Source organism: Equus quagga, chromosome 8 (genome assembly GCF_021613505.1).
Source record: "Equus quagga isolate Etosha38 chromosome 8, UCLA_HA_Equagga_1.0, whole genome shotgun sequence".
NCBI lineage: Eukaryota > Metazoa > Chordata > Mammalia > Perissodactyla > Equidae > Equus > Equus quagga.
In genome coordinates, this window is record NC_060274.1 from 115,651,433 (window position 1) to 115,676,768 (window position 25,336).

Sequence of the window (25,336 nt, forward strand, 5' to 3'; positions counted from 1 at the left end):
TGCTGACAATCATTTCTTTTGTTTTGTGGGAACACGGTGGATAAGAGAAGAAGAGCTGGGTGTTAGCACCGGGTGTCAAAATTAACTCTAGCACTTAATAGCTGTGTGAGCTTCCGTGAGGTATTTAGGTACTTAGAGACTGTTTCTCCAACTATAAAATTGAGGATACTACATCCACTTTGTCATGTTATTTGTGAAAGATGAAATGAAATAACGTAGTTGAAGTGCTTTAGCACAGTGTTTCCGCATAATAAGTGCTCAATAAACTTCAGCCCTTGTTCTTAGTGACTCAGATACTCTATTATATAAAAAGAAACATTTTACATTTTATTTATGCCTTGTCTTGCCAGTTCTCTATGACCACACATCTAATCACGAACTGAACCTTTAACTTTGGAACTACAAACTAATTGTGTATTCAACATTTTACTCTTCTTCACTTAGATAGCAACAGCTTTCCAATGAAAATGTAATATTTAATGACAATGTTAAAGGGAACCTTTCTCACTCCACCCCTTCCTGCACGCTCTTTACCTTTTCAAAGGCAGTACACCATGCTAAGCCATCATCACTAGTAAACCCACAGTGGTTCATCCACTGCTCGGACGGTAACAGCCTTATGTTTGGGATGCTTTTAATAAACTGGAAACTGATTTCACAGATGACTTCCCATCTGACTTCACAACAGTCCCTTGAGGTGGGCAGGGTAGATTTGATTAGCCCCATTTTACAGACAAGGAAACTGACACTAAGAGAGGGTAAGAGTCAATGAAAGGGTAATCTGTGGGAATGGAGAATGCCAGGGTTATTGAACTTCGGAAAATTAGATTTATCAAGAATGAAGTCTCTGCTGGGGATAGCTGAAGTGACCAGTTGTTAGGGAGAGATGTCAGATCATTGCTGGAAATCAACAACACAGAAAATCAGGAGGCACAAGGCTTTATATTCCAATAGCACAATCCATTTTCCCAATGTGATCCAATTTTTCTACCCATGAGTTTGAGAAAGCAAAAATGCTACTTCTTACCTCTCTGACAAGCATACTGCATGTCATTACTGTGTACAAATGTAAGCTTGATGATATAATATTCAAAAGGTTTTATGCTAACTATGGTAAATATGAACAATGAAAAACGCATAAACAAAAGAAAACATAGTTTGAGTGTTAGGTAGAAAATAAAATAAAGGATAAACAAAAGGAAAAGAATGTTTTTCCAAGGATTCATGGGCTAGAAGATGATGAAAAATTAGATAAGATTAGATAAATCAGCATTATAATTTTACGTTACATATTTGAATAATTTTTGGACATTGTAGACTCAAACGAAGCATCATGTACATATAATAAACTTTTTGAAGCCATGAAAATATGAAAGCCTTTTAATTTGGATAATGTTTCAGATAGACCAGTTCGTAAAATAATCAATTCTGAAGTGCCATTAATACTGAGCAAGTCACCTTTCAGGACTTCTAAGGACACCAACATACGCTCACTGATAGCTCATAATCTCTTAAGAATTCCTAGTGGACTATAGAATTGCAATTCAGAAGTCCCACTCACATTTTTTTTGGAAATGGGGTGTAAGTTCTTATTTATAGGAAGGCCAAAGCCAACAAAGGTCATTAAGAGGAACCCTAATTCAATAAAAACCAAACACAAGTTTCTAGTTATCATTTGAACCTGGCAGCCCAGGACCTCTAAATGCAATAAAAACCTAGTCATACCAACACAGACGAGCAAACTAGCATACAACAAAAAGTCATCATTAGGTGGCTGATTGCCTAATTCTGACTTAATAGCCCTAAACATAATTTGCCTATGATTCCTCATAGAACATGATATACCTTCCCTCCAATATCGGGACAGATTTCATGATGTGGCTGCAGAACAGGCCTGCCGAAAACTCCCTCTCCATCTCCGTCAGTCATTCATTCAATAAACATCTTTTGCGTGTTTGCTATTTTGCGGGATCTACATCAAAGAACTCACAGCCTAGCAGGGGAGACAGGTAAATCAAGCCTCAAATTTGTGTGTTAAATTCTAGAATGAGGAAAAATATTTGATGCCACAATAAGTGGGTCAGGAAGCTCTCCTGGAGGATGAGATGATTAACAAGTTCTCAAATGCTAAGTGTAAACTGTCTATTTGGCAGAAGGGAGCAGTAACTTCCTGTCAGAAAGAACAGTATGTATAAAAGCAGGGACACATGATAAACTGGCAAGTTCCAGAAATTAGACGTAGTGCCACATGGCCTGCAGAGCACAGAGCACGGGTAGGAGACGGGGGAAAGATGCCAAAAGAAGCAATAAGCAGTAGAGGAAGACAAAGAGTCTATCATTTAGGACTTTCTAGTCCACGTTAAAATACGATATTGGAAAGCTGAATACAATTATTGAAAAAATGAAAAGATTCCATCCTACGGGGCAATGGGAGTAGAATTTTACTATAGAACAATCAGTTTGGTTCTATCTAGGTATACGGTGAACTAAGGAAGGAAATCTAGAGGTATGAATACCATTTAAAAGACAATTTTAAAAATCCAAGTATGACATGGAGAGGCCCTAAACTAAAGCAATGGGGATAGAAAAGAGAATAGAGATAAAAGAAGTATAAAAAACAGAGTTGATAGGATTTAGGGACCAGGAGGAAATGAGAGGATGAAGAGAGAAGCTTAAAACAGCTTTCATAGTCTTTTCATTGGCTGGCTCAATGAATAATGGCGCCCTTAGCTAAATTAGGGACTGCATGAAGAGGAATGCCAGTAGGACTCTTGGAGTCCCCATTTATCCCTCTTTTATAAGATTAATCACATTTTGCTTTATACTTAAGTAAGTGTGTCACTCCACCACCCAACTCTCCACTAGACCCATAAAGCTCCTCGAGGGGAATAATTCTGTATCATACCCCACATTGTCTCTGCATACAGTCCCATAAAGCATAATTGTATAACACGATTATATAGCATAACTGACCCATCGTAGACACTTAATGAACATTTTTGAATGACTGATTGAATAAATAGACAACTCCGAAGGTTAGATGTGACAAAACTATACATCTTATCCTTTAAATGAAATAGTTGCCTCTTAAAATGCAAATAACTCCCCTGAGCTAGGTAACAACTCGCACCACTACCAATTAGCTTCATTTCAGACTCATAACACCCTCTGTAAATCCTAATGTCCAATCTGGAAGGGACTTTTGGGAATACCTACTACAAATTCCCATTTTTAAAGACTAAAATCTGTGATTCAGAAGAGTTACATGTCTGGCCCAAAGTCACAAAAAGCATCTAGTGGTGGGACAGAAATCAGGCAGAATTCACTAAACTTTTCAATATTTGTCAACCAAAATGGTTGTAACAGATTTGAAGATAATACAAGATATCAAATTTAGCTAGGAAGAATTAAGATTTTTAAGGTGTTTGACATTTCACACTAAAAAAATACAAGGCAAACATTTTAGAGACATTTTCTTAAATAATTCTGCCCTCTGACGTGAAATTCAAGGGCTACAGCTCAACTTTTAATCCTCAATTAGTATAAGTAAGATGGATTCTTACCGTGATCTTCTGAAGAGACTGGGGACCTAAAATAAAATAATAAGCATGATAAATCTTTTGTAAGTGATCTGATAATTATAACAATGATCAAGAATAATCTCATGGAAATTATACCCCCCAAATTCAGTCAAATAGAAATTCAATATAATAGATGGTATAATTAATGAGTTGGTTGCATGGTATATTCCAATCAATAACTCCCAAAGCTTACCTGGATTAGCTGAGTGGTAGATGTTGCTAAAATGTCAATCTACTGAATGGTGTCACAGGACTGTAGCAAACTTAATTCAGTCTGGATTTACCATACACAGAAAGAAAACTCATAGAAAGGTGGTAATGGATGAAATCCTGTGATGTCACTAAGTGCCCAAGGCCACGCCTCCAGAGAAAATGCTAAGGATGTAAATAAGCACTAAATTGAGCATCTATACATAAAAAGAAATCGACTTGAATAGTTAAAAATGAGACAGAAGTAAAAGAAATAGCATGTAACCTTGTCATTATTGTTTTTTGTTTCCACGCTTTGTGGAATTTAATGTTTGAGTGAGCATGACATAGACCTTCAATGTGTTGGCCTTGTGTCCCTAAACCTCTGAGAATCAGGATGAGGGAAGAGGGTGACCTCTGGGGCCCCACAGAACGTTTACAAATCAATGACTCTTGCATACCAGTTGAGGATCAGCTCTAGTTATGGTAGTAAGATACCAATGGAGCATCATACCAATCCCTTTCACAATAAAAATCTTGTTTACTTCCCCAGCTGACTACTAACTGAGTTACGTTGAGGAATACAGACAAAACCTTGTAGATGAATTCCCCTCAATCTTGAAAGATATAGTCTTGACTACCAACTCATTCTTATCTTGGAAGAAAGAGATGCATAATACCATATTCAGAGGTGTTAGGATTTTGAAGGGAAAGGCAAGAAATCAGTTGGGAGGAGTCCTCTCCTCTAATTGATCAGCCTGCCAGAGCCCAGAACAGGGAGATGACCAAAGGCAAATGTGAGAATTTGGTAATAAAGCTCTCATTGATACAACTAATACAAATGTTGGGGAAAGAATGATTCAGGGGATGCATAGTGGTTGAAGGAAAATTTTACCTACTTTGGGATGCTTGGTCCCCCGCTTTACTTTCTCTACAGATCAGTAATGTTTTTGTCCATCATGTGAGGAAATAGTAAAGTAAAAAGACACAGCAGTAACAGTGAGATAGGCTTGAATTTCCATTAGTGGCAAAGTGTGAAATTGTTTGAACCCTACAGGTCTCTTCAAGTAAACTTTTGCATGTGAAAACTACAGAGGGTCCCAAGATTTTGTGGAGAGAGAATGGGCATCTGGGAGACGGACACAGAGAGCAGTGAGAGGGAACCTAACGCAGTTCTAAGTCATCACTGCAGAGCTGGCTCCTTAACAAACACCACTTGGGCTCCCCAGGTGCTGACATATCCTCTCCTTCGAGTTCTCCTATTCCATTCTGTCCCATACCAGTCTTCCCCACTAGGTTCTGAGCTCCCTGGAAACCAGGACCTGAATAAAATGTATTGAATTGAATTAATTTCAATATCACCACACCAGTGTTCAGACTCAGATACATTCTGGGGCTCCTCAAAAAGTCACCATGTCACCTTCAAACTACCTTCAGGATAAGTTTGCTGCCTCCTAGGCCAGCTGCATGGGGAAAGCCTAGGGAATGAACCTGAAGCTCCAGATTTGTGACAACGTGGGCACTCTCAGAGCCAAAACACATCCAATGTACCCAGCAAAGAGATACCCACAGTCTGCCTAAATGATTAGGAAAAACAAAGGGGAGAAGGTTTTGAATAGAGGTGAAATGGGATCGGAAGATGAGTCTAAAGAGTGAAATAAGATGAGATAACTTCTTAAGCTGCCTAGGGCATAGAAGAGTGAGCAACAAGGAAACATCTCCACTCCAGGTGTTTTCTGATGGGAAGTAAGCAAAAACACATCTTGGACTGTTTGCAATTCATTTCTCATAGAGCTATAGGGACAAAGAAAAGTCCATGGCAATGGATGGCTGAATGCCTCAGGTAGAGGGCCCGTGAAGCCGGCTTTGGCTGCCTTTCTAAAAAAGCAAAGCACTAATATTAAATCTGAAAAACTCCAGATGGCTCCGTTAAAGTCCCAAGGGGCTGCATTCTGCGATACATCTAGGGAGTGGGGAAGAACTATCGATTTCAGAGTGTTTTTTAAGGATTAGAGCCACGTTGAGTTTCTGTGCAGAATGTCTCCCACACGCCTGGATTTGTGGAATTTTAAGCCATATGGAGTATTTCAATCCTCACTCAGTATTTCACCTTTCATGGTAACGAGTCACTAAATTATATGACTGAGACATGCACATCATCCATTATTGCTGGAAATGGGCATAAAAAGTTTTACAGAACTTAGCTTAGGAGAGAAGCAATATCGTGAAATCAGCAATATGAGTAGTTATTTTTAAAACAGAGAGCTTGAATCCCAGGAACAGATAACCTTCCTCAGCCTGACAACTGAGGAATAAATGCATGAGAGCTCACTGCTTATTCCTCCCACTGCACCTGAAAGACTTGTGGTTTTGCCCCTGACTGTTTATTTCTCCTCCAAACACACTTCATCTTGGAGCTAGCATCTGCTCTCACCGGGTAAATTATTACCAGCACTCAAGTAACTCCAGAATTTAGAGTTCTCCTCCTCTCTTCTTTCCTCATCACTAGTCTTTTATTACAGTCTATAGAATATTTATATTTGATTTTGCTTTGTTTTATTTGTTTTAGTGGGTTTTTTTTATGTTTTTATTTACATTTCATTCAGATTCAGCAAACTAAAACAAGAAAAACAAAAACTCAAGTCCTGCATTTAAAAAGTTTGTCTTATTTTATTAAATCTTAATAATTATTATTCAGGTTTGAATCTTTCCATTTGTGTTGATTCAAACCAGAGGAGTAATTATTACTTGAGACCCTATTAAGTACCAGGCCCTGTGCCTAGTGATGGGGATACAAAGATGAACAAGATATCAGTTTCAAGGAACTTATAATCCAGTGAAGAAGAAAAAGATGTAAACAAATGATTACAATTCCATGAAAAAATGTAATGATCAAAATATACATGAAGTAAAGAGGTAGCACAGAAGTGAGGGAGACCAATTCTGTTCCAAAAGAGTGAAAGAAGGCTCCAGAAAGTGAGAACCATCTGACTAGGCTCTGAAGGATAAGTAGAAGTTTATTAGGTAAAAAAGAAAGGAGAAGAATTCCAGATAGAAGCATATGAATTCCAGAAAGGCTTATGAAAAGGAGAACAGATATGAAACTTCATAAGATGTGATCAGATATACAAGTAACCCAACGTTGCTAAAATGCAAAGGAGTAATAAAAGTTAGGACTAGAGACTTAAGAGGCGGGGGCCGTTTCAAACGGCTTATAATTTATCTTGTAAGCTAAATGCAGCAAGGATCTGAAGCAGAGACATCGCACATTCTCATTTGGGTTTCTGAATGGGCAGGCTGTGGAAAGCAGATTATAAAGGAGCAAGAATAAAGGCAGAAGACAAGTTCAAGACTATTTTTGCAAAACTTTCACATTAATTCCTCTGCTCTTAAATTCTTTTTGAAATTCATGGAAAATAACAGGGAGAATGAGAAATAGGAAAGGAAATATCATCTTTAACTAAATGAGAAGATGCCCATAAACCGGAATCATCATAGATGAAGAAGAGCTACCAAGTATAGGAAAAACCGGACCAAGTTTCAGGGAGACAGAGAGAGAGTGTTTCAATCCTAGTCATCTTAAGAGACATGAGCTACCCCATGCACCACAGAACCTATGACAGAAGGCCCTCCACTCTGAGCCAGGGGTCCTGCTGTGAGGAGAATCAAATCCCAGAGGAGAGTGCTACTAAGAAAGAGTTTAAAGACAACAGACCCAAAGTCAAGCTTCCAGAAACACACCAACCTACTATCCCTAATTATCCATCTCAAATTAGCGGTTCCAAAAAGGACTCACCCAATGCAAATATGAAGGATGAACAAAACGGAACTAGCATGACACCCACACACAAAATACCCCAAAAAGAAAGCCGGTCAAGGATCTGCTAACACACAAAATGTAGGCTGGGAACACGCCAAAAAACTATGGCACGAAGCAGGTAAAATCTGTGAACAGATCTCCATGAAATTTAGCAACGGAAAATGGGAAGGAAGGCAGGAAGGAAGATCGAAAGGGAGGAAGGAGGAAGGGATGGAAATAGAGCCTCTGTGAACAGAAACTTAAAGAAACACGATGATCGAGAAATAGCTATAAGACGACAGCAGAGTTGAAAAAGCAAAGGTTTGCCCAGGGTCTCTGAACTAGTAAGTTATAGAAAAAGCTTGAGGGCTCTTTCCATTGTGTCACCACTCTGCTGCAAACAGAAAATTAAGAGGAGGGGAATAATTAAAAATGCATTGAGAAATAATCCATTCATTTAGTCATCCATTCAAGCATCTGCTTTGTGGAAGTCTGTTCAGCTTTTTTTCATTTTGATTGACTTTTCTGTGAATTTTGACTTGAAGATTTGCTGGTGAAAGTCCCCTTCCCAATGTTAACTCTGCTCAGTAGAATATTCTCTCCTTTTAATTGAAGGCAATGCTTCTCAAGTGAGGGTACACACAAGAACTTAAAAATAAGGGAAGCCCCAGGAAAACAAAACACTATTATTAGATGGGGGATATATAACTTAACCGAGAAAAATTAAAATGCTATTTTTAAATTGAAACCAACATATTATGGACCCAAAGCAAGAGTCACTTGAATTCTTAAAATAAAGCAATAAACGTAAAAAAAAAAATCTGTGTTTTAGGCAGTCAGCTTCAGGCTATGTCTCCAAGGCCGCTAAGGGGGTCAGTTTGTTCTCCTCTGGAATAGGGGGATTTCCAAGGAAAAATCTGATAACATGAAATTATCCAGTTAAATACAGCTATAACATTTTGGAATGAATCATTTTATAAGATTAATGTATGTAGACATCAAGAATCTGAGGGACTGAGACACGAATCATACATTGGCTGGTGGCTACTATATTGGACAAAGCAACATCTAGACCCTGTCATCAGTCACTAAGACCCAAGGAATCTCTAAGAAACTCAAAGATAGTTATTTAGATTGACTTTCATCAGCAAGTTTCCATTCAAGGCCTCTAATCTTTCAAGAAGATCAATTACAATGCTTAGGGACATTGAAAAAGGTGCTCTGTTTTCTAGCAGCAAAGTAGTAATACATCCATAAGAGCAAAAGAGTATTATATTTATGAAGGCAAAAACGTCTTTAAGAAGTATTGCACTTCTGATGATGTTTTACTGTTTGTAATCAATAAACCTAGAACTGAGATGATGGGCATCATGACTATTTCAGCCTTTACAATATGGTATAATACTTTGCAACATATTTTAAGTACATGCATTTTCTTGGCCCCTTCCATGAAATGCTCTAACCCTACAAGCTCATCCTAGACAATTTCTTTTTTATTTAAATGAAACTATCTTCATTCTCCTGTTATTTTTGAAAGCCTCTGTAATATTTTGCTTTTCTTTTCATCTCATGGCTTTAATTCAATAGCATCTATGGCTTTTCTAGTTGGCTCTCCCTTGGAATATCTGTATCATTTCCTTCCTTGGAAATAGATAGGAGGTCAATAGACTATCCATTTTAGATATAGTCTTTCCTAAAGATAGATTAGACAAATATTGGGGACCCATCCTACATGGGTCTATTACTTTTTGGAGAGAATCATCCACCATTGAATGTCAATTTCCCTTTCCAGTGTCCCTAACACATATACATCTATTTAGCATTTCTAAACTATCACCTGGTCAGGAGTCAGCCAAGGGATGGGTCACCACATGGAGGTGAGCTTGGAATAAATATATAGGACAGGTGTAAGAGCCAAGTCTAAATAGGCACAAGTGTAGAGATTCATCTTCTGAAAATACTCAGCAATGGAGTATTTCTCTAAAACTATGGATGGGGAGGAGAGCTCTGAGATGTTCATACTTACAGCCTAGCTGGAGAGGCTGGGGCACCTTCATTTCCCGGTTACCATCATAAAATTATAATAGAAAACAAACGAGGAATGCTGGGGTGAGCTATAAGCTGTGCTACCTCTACGCTCCGCTCAGCACACTACAAATAAACTCTTCCCTGGCTGTGAAGTCCTCGTTGGGGAACAAAGAAGTACACACACTGACAGCAACTCTCTCTCTGCATGTACTTTATCAATTTTCCTTTTTATGCCTGCCTTTCATCTTTACCCTCCAGTTTTGGGGATGAGGACCACAGCAAAAACACCACCCCCTATAAGCATGGGGTGAGCATCCATCCTAGTCAAGAAGGAAAAGAGAAGCCTCTGGTTCCTAGCATTATATCAGCTCTGAATGTTCTTGCCCTCTTTCGTTTGTCATTCAACTTTATTTTTTCCCTCTCCTTACCACAGCCCTGAGACTTCCCTGAGCTTTTCTCATCCAGCTTCCTCACACTTTGGTGGAGTCCAATCTTTCTATAAAACAGCCTCCCATCATGTGCTAATGTTCTTTTTCCTACTGAAGAACATCAGGAACATTCAGTCCTGAGCCAAGTTCCCCAGGACTCATTCCCCGCCTGAATCATTATTTCCAGTTATCTGTTAACAAACTCCTGAGACGTGATCCAAATGGAAACTGACTTCCCAGCTGGACACTCCTTCCAGGGATATGTCAAGAGTCCACACACCCCACTGCTGCAGAAACACCATCTTTTATTCTTCTCCTGTTTTACCTTGATGTGATGATGCCACACAAATTTATTTCCTCAAACTACTGATAGACAAAGAATTTTTACTTAAATCAAGCAAGCCAAGGGAAGATCTCCTGTGATTTGAAAGCACGGCTGGAGATGATCATCTCTGAGCAACAGCTTTTCTCCCTCGAGCTTCCCTCAAGCATGTGCATTGCCTGAAAGACTGCTATGTCCCGCCTATGACATCATTTTGAGGGCTTGATGGAGAAACAGTGAGATCATAGATCTAGGTAACATCTTAACCACCATTACTGTAGTCGCAAAATATCTCTAACTAGGTAAAAGAGAACCAGAAATCCCTTGGCGCTAAGAATCTCCATCACTGATTCAATCCTCTCTTTGTCTGCTCTTCCTCCCTCTAATTAAGAATATTGCTATTAAGACAATGAACAAAGCACATACAGTAAAAAGAGCAGGCGAGAATGAGAGGGAGAGAGATGAAAGTTACAGCAACCACACAAAGTGGCATTGAAATGAGAGAAAGACAAACACATTCTCTATTCAAGTGGTCACAGACCCATTGAGGGAATGCCAAACAGCCTCAAAGGTAACATTCACCACCAACAGAGGGGAGGGTGCAGAAAGAGCAAAATCCAAGGAAGGAGAGAGAGAGACGGGCGTTTGTGTGGAGGTAAGGAAATAAGTCCCAGAACTCAAATAATAAGGCTGTTTGGCGAGGTCTTCATTTGATGTAAATTTGCTCTAATTCCCTTCACGCTCATAATTTCCTATTCTCCAAGACTCTCCTACCCAAATACATACCCGATGATCCTCGCAGGAGCTGTACTTGAAAAATCTTCTGTGTTTTTTACATAAGTTCCTGTGTTTAGTTATATTTGGCATTTCGAAAATACCAGTTTTACCACTAGCATGTACTTCAGTTCCTCCGTACACCCTCCTAAATCAGCTTAAGTTAGGAATCCCCTGAAGGTCCTTTGAGCTTGAAATTTTACTGCCACCTATTGTTCAACTCTAAGAACTACAACAAAGTGAGAGAAAAGGTGTTTCTTTGAAATCTGGAGGTAGAGATGAGGAGAAATGGGCAAAAGTGGACAGTGGACACGGAGAAGAAACAGATGGATAGATGGCATTGAAAAAACTAATACTGAACAAGTTCATTCAGCATGAAAACTTGACCGTCACACTTTTTATTACCTAAAAACCGAACACTCCTAGGAAGCATTTTTAACATTTTGAAGAAAACATGAAAAAAAATTGTATATTAGACACAGTACAGTCATGCAGATATAGAAGATGTGACGCTTCACATTAGAAACCAGACTTTGCAATACATGGTTTCTAAAAAGAGAGTAGAGGAATATGAAAGGCAGGTTATTCTAAAACCTAACCAAAGGAGATGCACCTGCAGAGACCCGGCAGGGAGTATCAAGTGGGAGGACCTTTTAGAAAGAGCCGCTGGCTGTATGCTGGTGACTCTGGGAGCCCTGGCCAACAACTCCTGTTGAGATGCAATCCACCTGGAGTTTTGCAAATGTGGGCTTTTTTTTTGTTAAGTGTAAATCGAAACATGAAGCTCTGGATTGTGAAGGCAGATCACATGAGTGCCACATCTAGTGTTAACACAAGAAACTTCTACGGAGGCCATCTCACACAGTGCACGATTCAGGACATGCAATATCTACCTTGTGGGGCACAGAAACCGAGCAAGGGCTCACCCACAGCTAAGTATTTTTATGAAATCAAATAAGGACTTCTGAATCCAGCCTTAGAAAATGGAGGAAAAAACATAAGTGGAGTTGGAAGCTGTTTGGCAGTTCTCCAGAAGGTAACTGTAATATATTCCAGAAGTTTTCCTAGCAACATCTCCTCCCACCTCACCTACTTCTCAGAAGAGGGAATTCACATCCAAGATACTGGCCGGGGAAACAGAATCTGAAAATTGTCTGTCTCCTCCCAACTCTTCTGTGTCTAAGGACAGGAGAGTTTCTAAGTAATATATTAGCAACCACCAAAACCAGTAGAGGAGCTCTATGAGAAAATGATAAATTATTATACATAAATCATAGTAACATTGAGAACAAGACATGAAAACGGGCTCCACAGACTCCATCTTAGAGCATAATGTAATTAATTCAATGTTTGAACATGAAGCCCTGCTATGTGCTTATCTCCATTCCAGGAGTTGTGGGAGATACTGAACAGACATTTCATCCCACTTTTAAGGAGAGTCTAAGGGGGTCATGGAATGAGACAAACGTCACACAGTGTTGTGTTGTCTGTTGTAGTCGTTCTTATGCTTGGTGAGTAGCCCAAGAGCCAGAAAAGTCAGGAAAGGGGAAAATGGGGTCCCCGTCTCCCTGAATTCCAAGTAGGCAGCTTCTCCAGGTTGTGGAGATATTTCCTGTCCCAGTCTGCTCGGGGTTGTGGGGTCAGGGGTCCCTGGCGTTTCCTGAGAGAAGTTCCACACTCTGTACATCTCCCCTCCCCATCTCTGACAGCAGTAATGCCACCTTCTTCCCATCCCTGACCCCACACCCGAGCACATCCAGCGCTCAGTGGTCAATATCCCTCCAAAGTCAGATTCCTAGGCAAACAATTTTGGAAAGATTTCAAAACGCTCATTCATACTTTAAATCAACTTAATCAAATTACTCAAAACAAATATTTAGCTCAGATCATGACAGGCACCCTTACTTATAAAGAGACAATTTTGGGGGGGACCAGAAGTTGCCCTCCACCTTCCGAAACCTGCTGTGGAAGTCCAGTGACGTGGCAGGCGTCCCAAGGAACATGGACTCCACAGGGTGGGATCCTTTGACGAAGAATGACATGACAGAAGTCTTAAATTGGGGTATCTGCCCCCTTTCAGAAAGGAAGGAAAAATCATAGTCAGTCCTTGGAAACTGTGCCCACTTTCCTGTTAGCATGCTATTTCACAGTGATGAATAAATGAAAATCAATAAGAAAAGTTAACATATTGGGGTATATAAGGAAGCCTGACCTTGTTTATCAGAACGGCCTGACGTGGCCCATCCAGCATGCCTTGTACATCTGCTTTAAACATGTACAATGTCCCAAAGCCAAGAATGATGCCGTTAAAGATAGGGATGTTGCCTCCCTCCCAAATCAGCATTTCTTTAAAGATAAACATTTCTTCCCAGAAGCTAAGGGTCATAGTGACCTAGTGTGTACATCTTGTGACCACTGACCTGCTGACCACTTGCCTGTTGTGCCAGTGAAACATCTTGTGACTGCAGTAAAAAGAGATATTCCTGTCATACGTAACCACGCTGTACACCTTGCATCTTCAGAGTACTGTTTTTCTTGGTAAAGGTGTTCTCCTGGGCTAGATAGTCCTCCGATTGGCTCACATAATAAACTCTCCCCAGTTTTGATTTATAGGTTGATTACTATTTGTGTGAACACCAGCATGCTGTGGGAGATGATTCTTAACACTCTTGACTAAATTTTAATCCCGACGCTTAGAAAAACTGGGCCCTCAAGAAGAGACATGACATCATTTTGCAGAACTAACATCCCCTACGTCTATGCCAGCTTTTTTTTTTTTTTCAGCTTGTATCCCATTCCCTTTATCCCTACTCTGTTTACCAAACTGAGGAGATTTCAATGTCAAGCCCTTAAGGAAGATCCAGTGACCAGTTCAGGGAAGAGAGGATGATCTGCACAAAAATGGATAGCATAGTGACCCCACCACAAGCACATGGCTGTCCCCAGGGGACACAAGACAGAAGAATGAGAGGGGATCCCCTATGTACCCAAGTCCCCACTTCTAGCACAGCCACCGAAAACAAGAAAAATTCCCATTCCTATACGGGCTTACCAATACTCACTCTAACTTCTGAGTGCAGGGGGAGATGGAGTGATCATCTTCCCAGTTTTAGAATGGTGCTTCAGTCATTTTGTCACAAAAGACTCTGTCACCTTCCTACTAGCTTTCCCTAAAGCCCTAAGGCAGAGTGTGGTATTGGAAGGAAAGAGAAATACTTGTTTTGTTTTTAAAGAAGACCCCCATAATTCCCTGAGAGGTCCTTTCCACTGCTCCCTGCCTGTTAGGAAACTCAAGAAAGCACTTTTCTGCACATCTTGTCCCACTGCTTCCTAATGCTCTGGCTTTGCCTTGTCTTCTTCGGTTGGAAATCCCAGAACTCTGTTCCATCCATAAAATTTTGATGGTTTATGGTTTCTCATGTGCCAAGTTTCTTCTCTTCCATCTAAAGAACATCCAAAACCTCTTCAAGGACTAAACCACTGTGTTCATCAACAGGGCAACATCTCTCTGAGTCAGGGGTCCAATGAATCTTTATTATTTTATTATGTGAATTTCCTGGATCAAACAGATCCATATTAAAATTTGAAATATATAAATGGATTCCACAGCCCAACAAAAATGTTTAACATTTTATACATCATTTTTTTAAAACTGTCACATGATTAGAACCAGGTTTACTATAGCCCTACAAATAGACGTATCTATTTTGGTTTGATAGAGCACCTTTTCTCTAATATCTAACTTTTTTTTTTTTGAGGAAGATTAGCCAATAGCTAACATCTGCTGCCAATCCTCTTCTTTTTGCTGAGGAAGACTGGCCCTGAGTGAACATCCATGCCCATCTTCCTCTACTTTATAGGTGGGACTCCTACAACAGCATGGCTTGACAAGCTGTGCATAGGTCCGCACGCAGGATCCGAACCGGTGAATCCCGGGCCGCCGAAGCTGAACGTGCAAACTTAACCACTGCACCACCAGGCGAGACCCTCTAACATCTAACTTTTATCCATTCACCCAACAAGCCTGCCTTATTGAATGCCTGCTATACCAGATATGGTACAAAGGGCTGTGGATACAGAGTGAGCAATACACAGTTTGTCCATCCAAGGAACTCACATGCTTTAATGAAGAATGCAATCAACTTTCCCTCCCATTCACAATATTCCTGAAGTGTGAGGAGGGGAGGCCACCATCTTTGACAAATGAAAAAAGAGAGCCACTTAACAGTAATAATATTTCCTCATACTGTAATCATTGGTAAAACTTGGAACTCATGAAAATAAAAGGGCAGAACTCTTGGCATCATTTTAAATAAAACAGATGTTTAATATTAAAGCACATTTACCTTAGCAAATTTTTTTTCAATGTTAGTCAAAATAAGATCTGGTGCATAAGGAATTCTATTCTGGCTCTGCCACTAATCAAACTTGAAAATGGAAGTGTAATTCCATTTCTGACAAAAGGTTTAGGGCCCCATATGCATAACTGTTCAAGGAGCAATTATGAAAAGAACAGAGAAAAATATCTCATTAATTATTTTGCACACATAAAGGGACCGAGTATTATCATGTGCTTGGCTAAACAGAGAGGGTAACAACTGGAGGTAAGAGAGGGAGAAAAAGAGGAAGAAAGATACATGTCAGCTAAACTGCAGTTTTTCCAGCTTGAGTGACTAGCTAGGGAGGGCGAGATTTAGACCAGTCAAAAGTAAATGGGGGTGGGACCCCAACTATCTTAGCGAAACAGATGGAAGGGACTGTCCCTATCCTGACAGCACTGATTTCATCTCTAAGATGTATTTCAGCAAAACCTGCATCCCACTAAGAAGATTAATTTTCTCCTTCTTATCTGATTGTGATGCTCAAAGGATATTTCCACAACCGAGTCATTGCCCAACAGTCTGTCTTCCTGTTGACAACCTTCAGCTCTGACAATAAGCACAATTATCCTTTTTATTAGGGTCAGACCATCACCTAATGTTCCAGGAAGAAACTGAGTAGAGGAAATAGCTGAAGACAAGAGGGGAATGAAGCTATTACTCCTATGTTCAGCCCAGAACTTCTAAAGTCTCTGGAAGGGGGAAGATTTCAGGGCTATCTTCTTGATGTGGTGGTTCAGAATTGTGGACTACACTAAAAAGGCCAATTTTCCAGTTTAAAGCATTATTAGGTGTTCTGGATATCCCTAAATAATCTGTCAGCTGCACAAACTTCCTTAAACACACATCAGCTAGAGGGATGCTCAACTCTGTTCAGTACATTGAATTATTTGAGGGGGCATTTCTGGTTATATATGATAAAAAGCAAATACTTGTCTGCTCATTTGCAAAGCTTGAAGAAAATAAGCATAGAGCCCTTAAAAGTCTCTTTTTTTCCTTTGAGGCTAAACTTCTCATTAATTCTTTAAATACTTAGCCTTTTCATATGAAAATTAAAAAGTGAAATCTAGAGGAAGCAGCAAATTCTATTTCCTCTTGTTTCTAGAACACTCTATGCATATATCCATTATAGCACTTGTCAGAAGGAACTAGAATAATTGGTTTAAGTCATATTTCCCCTTTGAATATAAGCCTTTCAAAGCAATAATTATTTCTTATTTAGTTTTATATTTTCAGTGCCTAGGTACATAAATTCCTCCCACCTAGAAGGTGCTCAATATTTATTTGCTCAAGAAATGACTAACTGAAGGGCTCAACCTGTTTCTTAGAATCCCAATGAAATCATAAATCAGACCAGATACATTCTAGTTCAAATTCTGGTAACATTCTCTCGTGTCTGAGGCAGAGCTGCCCTGCTGGTCATAAAACTCCCTCAGCCTTCTCAGCTGACCAGGTAACAGATACCCGCCCAGACACAGACATCTGGCTTGAATATCTGCCCTCGGGTGGTTCGCTACACTGTCTCTGCAGCGTCTTAGTCCAGTGGCAAGATATTCTATTTTCACCTATGTGACCTTCATTTTAGCTCTTTCAGGCTTAGGACTGGAGACACCAAGAAAAAGTGCCTCTCTTTCAATCAATTTTTGAGGTTTCGCATAAACCACAAAATATAAGAACCAGAAAAGATTATTCTTATTCAGAAACTAAAAAATACCTCCCAGTCTCTTTACTTGCTTTCCCTTAGCCCATCTAACTCACATGTAAGTCTGTCCTTTCCTCAAAGATAATTTGAAAGAACATACCAGAGTTTTCATTCAGTGCCTATTTTCTTATCTCACAGATAGTGAAGTTGGGAAAAGTCTTCCCTATGATTCAAATAGATTCTGTCTGCTAAAATTTTAGTTAATTTCTTCCTTATGAATCTTCTGCCAAAATGAAACATAGTCTTATCGCTAATTGTGGTGGTACAATTAATGCTAAGGGTAAACATCTTTCCAGAATGTTATTTTAAGAACTTTCTTAGACAACGAAAATACTTTTTGAACTTAAAGACAAATTTATTACGGTCTGAACAGTAATAATGTGAGTTGTGGGTGATGAGGATTTTAGGCTGGTTAATTTTAAAACTGCAGATGAGAAGCAGGCTCCAAGGAATGGAATTTGCTTGCCCTTTGAGCAGAGACAGTTGCATTTGTGAAGGAAATCTCCATGCCTCCCTCTCTGCGCCAGGAGGAAGGGGGATGGCCTTATCTATGAAAACTCTTAATGGGGAAGGCAAGAATTTAAGTTGTTTACTGTATGGCAACCTCATGTAACTGACCACCCCCCCCCCCCCAAATTCCTCTTTTGTCTTTAGCTGAGGATAATATGTAAGCGGTGACTTCTGCCATTTACTCAATCCAGTTTGATTCTTATCTAAAAGTTGTGGGACCGCCCAATGGCTGGACCCTACCAGCACTGGTACCATTTTAACTTTTTTTTTTGTCTTGTAAAGATATAATTCACATACCTATGCCTTAAATTTAGCCTTACTCTCCACCCAACTTTGCAGCAGGAGCGGCAGCAGCAACATGCCGGCAGCAGCTCTGCCTGCCCATGGATCCTGTCCCCACGCAGCAGCTCTGACTGCCCATGGTCCTGTTCCCATGGCAGCAGCAGAAGCTCTGACTGCCCATGGGTCCTGTCCCCATGCTACACTATTCTCTAAATAAAAGAGCACTACTGCCAGATCTTGAGAGTCCAAGAAATCTTTCTTTCAACTCCTCGGCTCACCGACCCCACATCATTTCGGACCTGGATTTGGCCACCCCAAGATATGTCTCTTTGGCATGATGACTATTTGTGGCTCGTTACTTTGCAGACAGGAAACCAACTGAAAAGTAGAACTTGCTTGCCCTTTGTTAGGAGACATTTACATTTGTAAGGTAAATCTCTATCTGTAAAAGGTGCCTCCCTCTCTGTACTAGGAAGAAGAAAGGAGATGACCTTATCTCTAGAAACTCTTAATCAATGGGGAAGGCAAGGACTTAAATCTGCATTTGTTTATTGTGCTTGTCTGGTAACCTCCTGTAACTGAATTCCCTCCCCCTCCAACGTTGGCATTTCCTTAAGGATTAAGCATCTTTCCTTAGGCTAGGAACTGATTGCTGTGCTCATCTGTGACCACCCAGCTCGAGACAATAGACTTGCCTCCTGTTACGCCCACCGAGATAGCAGACCCACTATCTGCTGTGTCCATCAAGTGCTGTGCCACCGGGCAATCTTGTGACTATTGTGGGAGGGACATTTCAATCCTATGTGAAACACCCTGTTTGGGGGTATATAACCACTATGTGCACCCCACTTCTTTGGTGCCCTTTCTTCCTTCAGGAAGAAAGGCCCCAGGCCATGGTCCTCATAAAGCTTTGTTTAATTTTCTCCTGCTATTCTGTCTCATGTGAATTTAATTCGTTCTCCGGCCAGACAAACCTACATTCGGCAGAAGAAAACACTTCCTCCCCTACAGAGTCAACCACCTCTTACAAATTTATTTTAAAACTGGTTCTTAAAGATTGTTTTTTACTACATTCGTAAGTTTTGAAGATCTGTGTGTTCACGTGTTGTACATCCTTCTTCAGAATTATAGTCTTTCCTAGGGGGTCTATGTATAAGTGGAATATATGTGTATCTTTCTCAAAAACTTGTAATGTTTCTAAATGGAATCATAATATAAATGTAACCAGCTCTAGCAATAATGGAAATCTAATTTATTCTGTTTATTCCATGTCACTCTCTCTGTGAGGAGGGAGGTTGATAGATCTTAGAAATTAAAGTTAAAACTATGAGCAAACCCTGAGAAGACCCAAGGGGAGTGGGTCAATTAGAGTTTGGAAGGGAAAAGGTCGCCTTGAGCAGGTGCACACTGGGTGCCACGGAGGAAGAATGAGCTGGGGAAAACATTGTAGTTGCAATCCTTTCACTTTCCCCTATTTATTTATTTTTTAAATCACTCTCTCAGAACTTTGTCTCTCTTACTTACCTTGGTAAAGAATCATTTTTTAAAATTTTATTCTTGGTTAATCATCCATTTTGTTTGTTTTATTCTCCTTGTCACTGATTTCTGTCTTTATTATTTTTATTCTTTCTTGTTTCTCTGTTCTCTACTCTGGATTCTTTTTCCAGTTTATCACATTGAATTCTTTATTAGTATGCAATCACTTTTTCCCTTCATAAATGAATTTAGAGTCATAAATTGTTCAGTGAATTCCACTTTAACAGTGTCCCGCAAATTCTGATAAATAGTATTTCCAGTTCTAAGAATTTAAAATTTCCCCTTTGATTTATTTATATAGTGAGTTATTTAACACTGTAGAGAGGATGTTAAAATTAAACTTTTCCTGTCTCCAAGTCAACTGGGGCATTAAAGCTGAAAGCAACAGAGGCCAATCATACCTACAATATTACAATAATTCTTTAGGCCCTTTTCACAGACTGATTCTTAAATATTCCTAAGGGGAATGTAAATTTTTGAAGATCAAGTAAAGATGAAATTGCATATACACCCTGCAACACAGAAGAACACAGGCATAGGATGGTCACTGCATTTTAAATAATATATTATTAGAAATCAATTCAAAATGAAAAAGTAAGTTAGCACATATTTATATTGTAATATTCTATATCAAATAAAACAATTTAAAATCTACATATATCAATATGAATACATTTTTTAAATATGATGAAATGGCAAGTTATAAAAGTATATGCATTGATACAGGTGATGAAAAGTAAAAAGATAATATAATACAAAGCAGAAAAACAACTGATAGTATGTATTTTTATGATACTCTGTTTGTTTATGGATTGAAAGAAAGACCTAATGCAAAGAAAAATGTAAAACAATAACATGACATATCAGGGTGGTTGGCACATGAGCACCTTTAATATAATTTTTGTACTTATTTAGATTGGGGCATATTTAATATACACTTCATTTTTAAATAAAAGTTTATTATTATTTTTTATTTCAATCTCTTGTTTTCAAAGCAAAAAATGAGGCTGGCCTGGTGATGTAGCGGTTGGGTTCATGTGCTCTGCTTCAGCGGCCTGGGGTTTACCTGTTCAGTTCCTGGGCACAGACCTACACACCACTTATCAAGCCATGCTGCGGTGGCTTCCCACATAGAAGAACTAGGACTCACAAGTAGGATATACAAATATGTACTGGGGCTTTTGGGAGGAAAACAAAAAAGAGGAAGATTGGCAACAGATGTTAGCTTAGGGCCAATCTTCCTCACCAAAAAGCATACCTTTAAAAAAAATTAAAATAAACATTTAAAAAAGGCCTCGCAAAAAAATTAAAAATAAAAAATAGAAGCAAAACTACTGCTTTAAAATTAATTGTCAACTATAATTACTTTTGGTTAAATTTGCAGTCATATATATATATAATATGCATACTTTGTCTCCCTCTGCTGCAGAATTTTTCACTTTACAGATGCTAATAAAAAGGAAACTCAAATCTTTCCAGGGCAGTGGGGCTCCAGGAACCCCACCTTTGCAGTGGCCCTCTGGGAAGACAGTGTAGTACAGTGAAAAAAATCATTGATTCAGAAGCCAAGCCAATCTCATTCCTACCACGATTCCCACACTTGTTATATTGGGTGACCTAAGATGAATGTTTTAAACTCTATGAGTCTTAGTTTACTCATCTGTTAAGCAATAGTGAGTTTTAAAAGTGGTTGAAAGAATTAAAGATAAGTTAAGTACAATTCAAAGCAAGTAGAAGGTATTTTATCAATGCTAGCTATTATTGACATTAATGTATATTATATAGTTATATAATATATATGTTATACAATTATATTATTCCATAACTGCAATTACACCTGTTGGTATCAGAGATGAACTCTGAAGGAAATAAAGAGATGTTCTTCCTAAGGAGTTAATGACACAATAAAATTTTTTTTAAAGAATTAATAGACAAATTAGGGCAAGGTAAAGTATTTGCTTTTTTAAAGTGACTTAAAATAACAATTTTATTATGCTCGTGTATTCTGTGAGTCAGGGATTCAGAGACAGCCCACTTGTCTCTATTCCACAATGTCTGGAGATTCAGCTGGAAAGACTCAAAGGCTAGAGCTAAATGTTTGAATGTTACTTTGTTTGTTTTCCACGTGATCTGGTAGAAAAAATTTTTTAAAAAGAGTCAGCTGCTCTAGTGCATTTAAGACCTAAGGTAGAATAAAAGACCAGGAAAACTGATAACTGCCCACAAAAGATCAATCAAAAATTAAGAGAAATCCCGGAAAGGATGATATAACCCAAATAAAAAGTAAGAGTTGATTTTTGATATAAGGTTTTAAGAATTTGGCTATTATACAAAGTGGTACATTTATTTGTGGCTCTTGGGAAGAATATTCACTATCTTAGAAACAGTCACTTCACACATCATGATATATACGTTAAAATACTACATATAGAAAAGACAGAGCATAGGAAACGAGACTGAAACCACACTACCACACTCTACTTTTTGGAAACAGCCCGTATATAAGAACAACTAAAACACTCATCTGGTTTGTCTAGGCTTAATTCCTATTTCCGTGGCTAATTAAACCTCTAATTTTCAAATAAATCTGCCCAGAGCTAGAAGGTCACTTTTTTTAGCCATCAATGGATGGCTGACTCACCCTGGTTCACAAGCCTCAATTCCATATGAAAAAGATGTAGAAGAACACCCTGAATTGTAAGCAATCAAAATGCCATCAGAAACTAACAACACGGTTTAATTAAAAAGGAACATCCATAGTAATTCACTTTTTCTTTTCCACTCTTCACACAACAAATAGGAGGCAGTACAGAGAAGTAATTAAAATGAAGTCGCCTTTTGCCCTTGGGCTGTCTGAGTAGAACCTTTACCAATGAAACAATTAGCTTCAGCTTTCTCATTTTTCTCCCCTTTGTCATGCTGAAATTGCTTCCGGTTTTCCTTTAGAAACAATGCATTGTCTTGCCTCTTCAGTTAACCCTAGGCTTCTCAGGATCTTAGTAATTTCATTATTTTGTAAAAATGGTAGCATGGTTACAAGGCCATTGTCCCTATTTGATTAGCACGTTGGATAGGACTAGAAACCAGTCTAACTGGAAGAGTTGCAATGAACTTGTATAATCTCTGACATGGGTTGACTGACCTGAAGTCACACAGTAGGTACAAATGAGTGTGTCCATGACCACATACTGCCCTAGAACCTGCTCCTGCAAGGAGGGATGACCGGAGGGCAGAGTCAGTGGACACAAATGTATCAATACTGTTATAAAGCTCCAACATTCACCCTACTTTCTGACCATCAGATCTATTATTCTGATCTATGAGCACATGCTGCACTGTCTACCCAGAGAGACTGAAACCACATATGAGCAACACTCCATTTCAGCCAACAAAACCACTTGGCTATATTACACAGAGCATACATCCACAGGCTCAGGACTGGAGACAAATGAAAGAGAGCTATAACAGCAAGGCAAAATGTTCACACAAATGAAAAACTATACTGCACTTCCAAACTATTCATGATCACTCTTAAGCATGTCTTCATGATGTGGCAAACACTGGGACATCTGGTAAACACTGGTTTCCAGTAAAGCAAACACTGGTGAGGTTGAAAGTATTTATAGATCCACATGCAAGGGCTCAGTGTGGCTCAGGAGCAAGAGAAATGGAAAGTGAAGCTCCATCGGGAGCTTGGGGTGGATAAAAGTGAGCAAGGTGAATAAAATGTCAAACCACAGGATGACACAGCTTGAGACAGCAGAAGCACCACTGAAAGGGCAATCCCTCCCTTTGGGGAGGACCCCACATCCTCTCCCAGCAACCACAGAGGCACTTAGCAAAAGAACAGAGAGAGAGAGCTCTTACTGTAGCACACGGGAGTGGCTGAGATCTTTCAAGTCTGAGTCCTCATAATGCGGAGTTATCATTCCCAGCCCACTATCACTCAGCATGCGTTTCCTCAGGGCAGGATTCCACCAGTCTGACATTCTGGGAGAAAGAAGGGCATCAGACATTTAAGCATTCAAAGTCAGCCACAGGACTTATTCTACTCTTTCTAAAGATGATTCTTGTCTCTAAATGTGAGAAGGCAAATGAATCTTTATTAGGTATTTACTAGGTACTTCACATTTATTATTTCATTTCATTTTCTCAACCATCATGAACTGTTTGTATGATTCTGACCTCTTTACAGAGGAGAAAACTGAATTTGAAGATGAAGTAATTTTATATATGACTTTAATAAATAAGAAGTAATGGAGCCTGATGTAGAAACGCAGATTAGAAAATAACAAAGTCCGTCCCCTTCCACTGCTTCCCTGTTCCTAGCTTATTTCTAGAGAAGGCAACTAATAAGAAATAAGAAAGGGACTTATTCAAATTCTAGTGGATTTTCAAGCTACTTTATTTTTGGAACTAAAGCTAACAGAGGTCTAACCTAGGACAAAGTCATTTCTTTTGACCGTTATTTGACATAGAAGAATGACTGAGGCTGAGAGGGCGAAGCCCAGGGCAAGCTTGGCAGAACGGGTCCACTCTTTATCAGACCAAGGACCGGAGCCCAGATCAGGTGGAATGAGAGAACACCTAGACTTTAGTACCTACAGCTTCCGCAGTAGGACACAGCACCTCACTTGCTCTCTCCACTACTGACAGGCTTCATTTATGGTACATCGTCTGCAAAGATGGCCTTCTCCAACCCCTCCTGGGACTCCCCAGGTTACCTCGGGACACCCTTTGTCCCTCTCAGCTTTCTCTTCATGCCAAGACCGTCTGCTATCACTAGCTCTGGCTTCCCACACACAGCTATGTATCTGTTCCATCCAGCCACTCTGTCTTCTCTTGACTCCCCCACAGACTTGATACATACCATGGATATCAGCTGGCCCTGGCAGAGTGGGAGATATTCAGAAATAGCAGCAATGGTCAAAGGAATTAGTGAAGCGGGGTAAACAGGCATGAGGGTCACCTCCAGTGAACATGTCTGTTTACAATGGGTAAGTATGTGTACACAATTTGCATATGCTGCTTGCGTGAATGTGTGTGTGCTCTCCAGGAAAATGCTTATTTTAACTATTTAGTCTCCATATACTGGGAAACCACAGATGTTCACTAGACTTCACAAGGGCGGAGATTCTTGTCTGTTTTTATTTTTTTTTTTTTTTTTATTTATTTTTTTTTTTTAAAGATTTTATTTTTTCCTTTTTCTCCCCAAAGCCCCCCGGTACATAGTTGTGTATTCTTCGTTGTGCGTTCTTCTAGTTGTGGCATGTGGGACGCTGCCTCAGCGTGGTCCGATGAGCAGTGCCATGTCCGCGCCCAGGATTCGAACTAACGAAACACTGGGCCGCCTGCAGCGGAGCGCGCGAACTTAACCACTCAGCCACGGGGCCAGCCCCTGTCTGTTTTTATTTTTGCACTGCTGTTTCTCAAGGGTTTATACTAGTACCTGGCACATAAAAAGCTCTCTAAATACATATTTTTGAATTGCTGAAATAACCTAGAAATAGTAATTATATTTTAGTGGTTCAACGTAATGGCTAAATGCATGGCGTAAAGTATCAGAAAACATAGGACCGAATCTCTATTTTTCCATTTATTTGCTGTGCAATACTGGGAAACTTACAAAGCCCCCTAAGCCTCATTTTTCTATCTACAGATTTAGGATTATAATAGTAGCAAATATGAAGGGTCATCCTGAAAAGATGGTGGTTATAATTATTTCAATAACATAATTTAATGAGTGTCTACCAAGTGCCAAAAACTATTCTTAATATTTTACATGTACTAATTCATTTAATCTTCA

General features: G+C 39.4%; 1 protein-coding gene across 2 annotated transcripts in view; it reads right to left on the reverse strand.

Annotated features, from left to right (window-relative positions):
* Positions 1 to 25,336, reverse strand: part of DGKI (diacylglycerol kinase iota) — a 424,575-nt gene that overhangs the window by 43,119 nt on the left and 356,120 nt on the right. For both annotated transcript variants that reach the window (XM_046669970.1, XM_046669971.1), the window contains exons 27-28: positions 23,398 to 23,520; positions 3,564 to 3,589 (exon numbers count right to left, since the gene is read on the reverse strand). In XM_046669970.1, the coding sequence (XP_046525926.1) occupies positions 3,564 to 3,589; positions 23,398 to 23,520 (149 nt within the window). The remainder of the gene's footprint in view (positions 1 to 3,563; positions 3,590 to 23,397; positions 23,521 to 25,336) is intronic.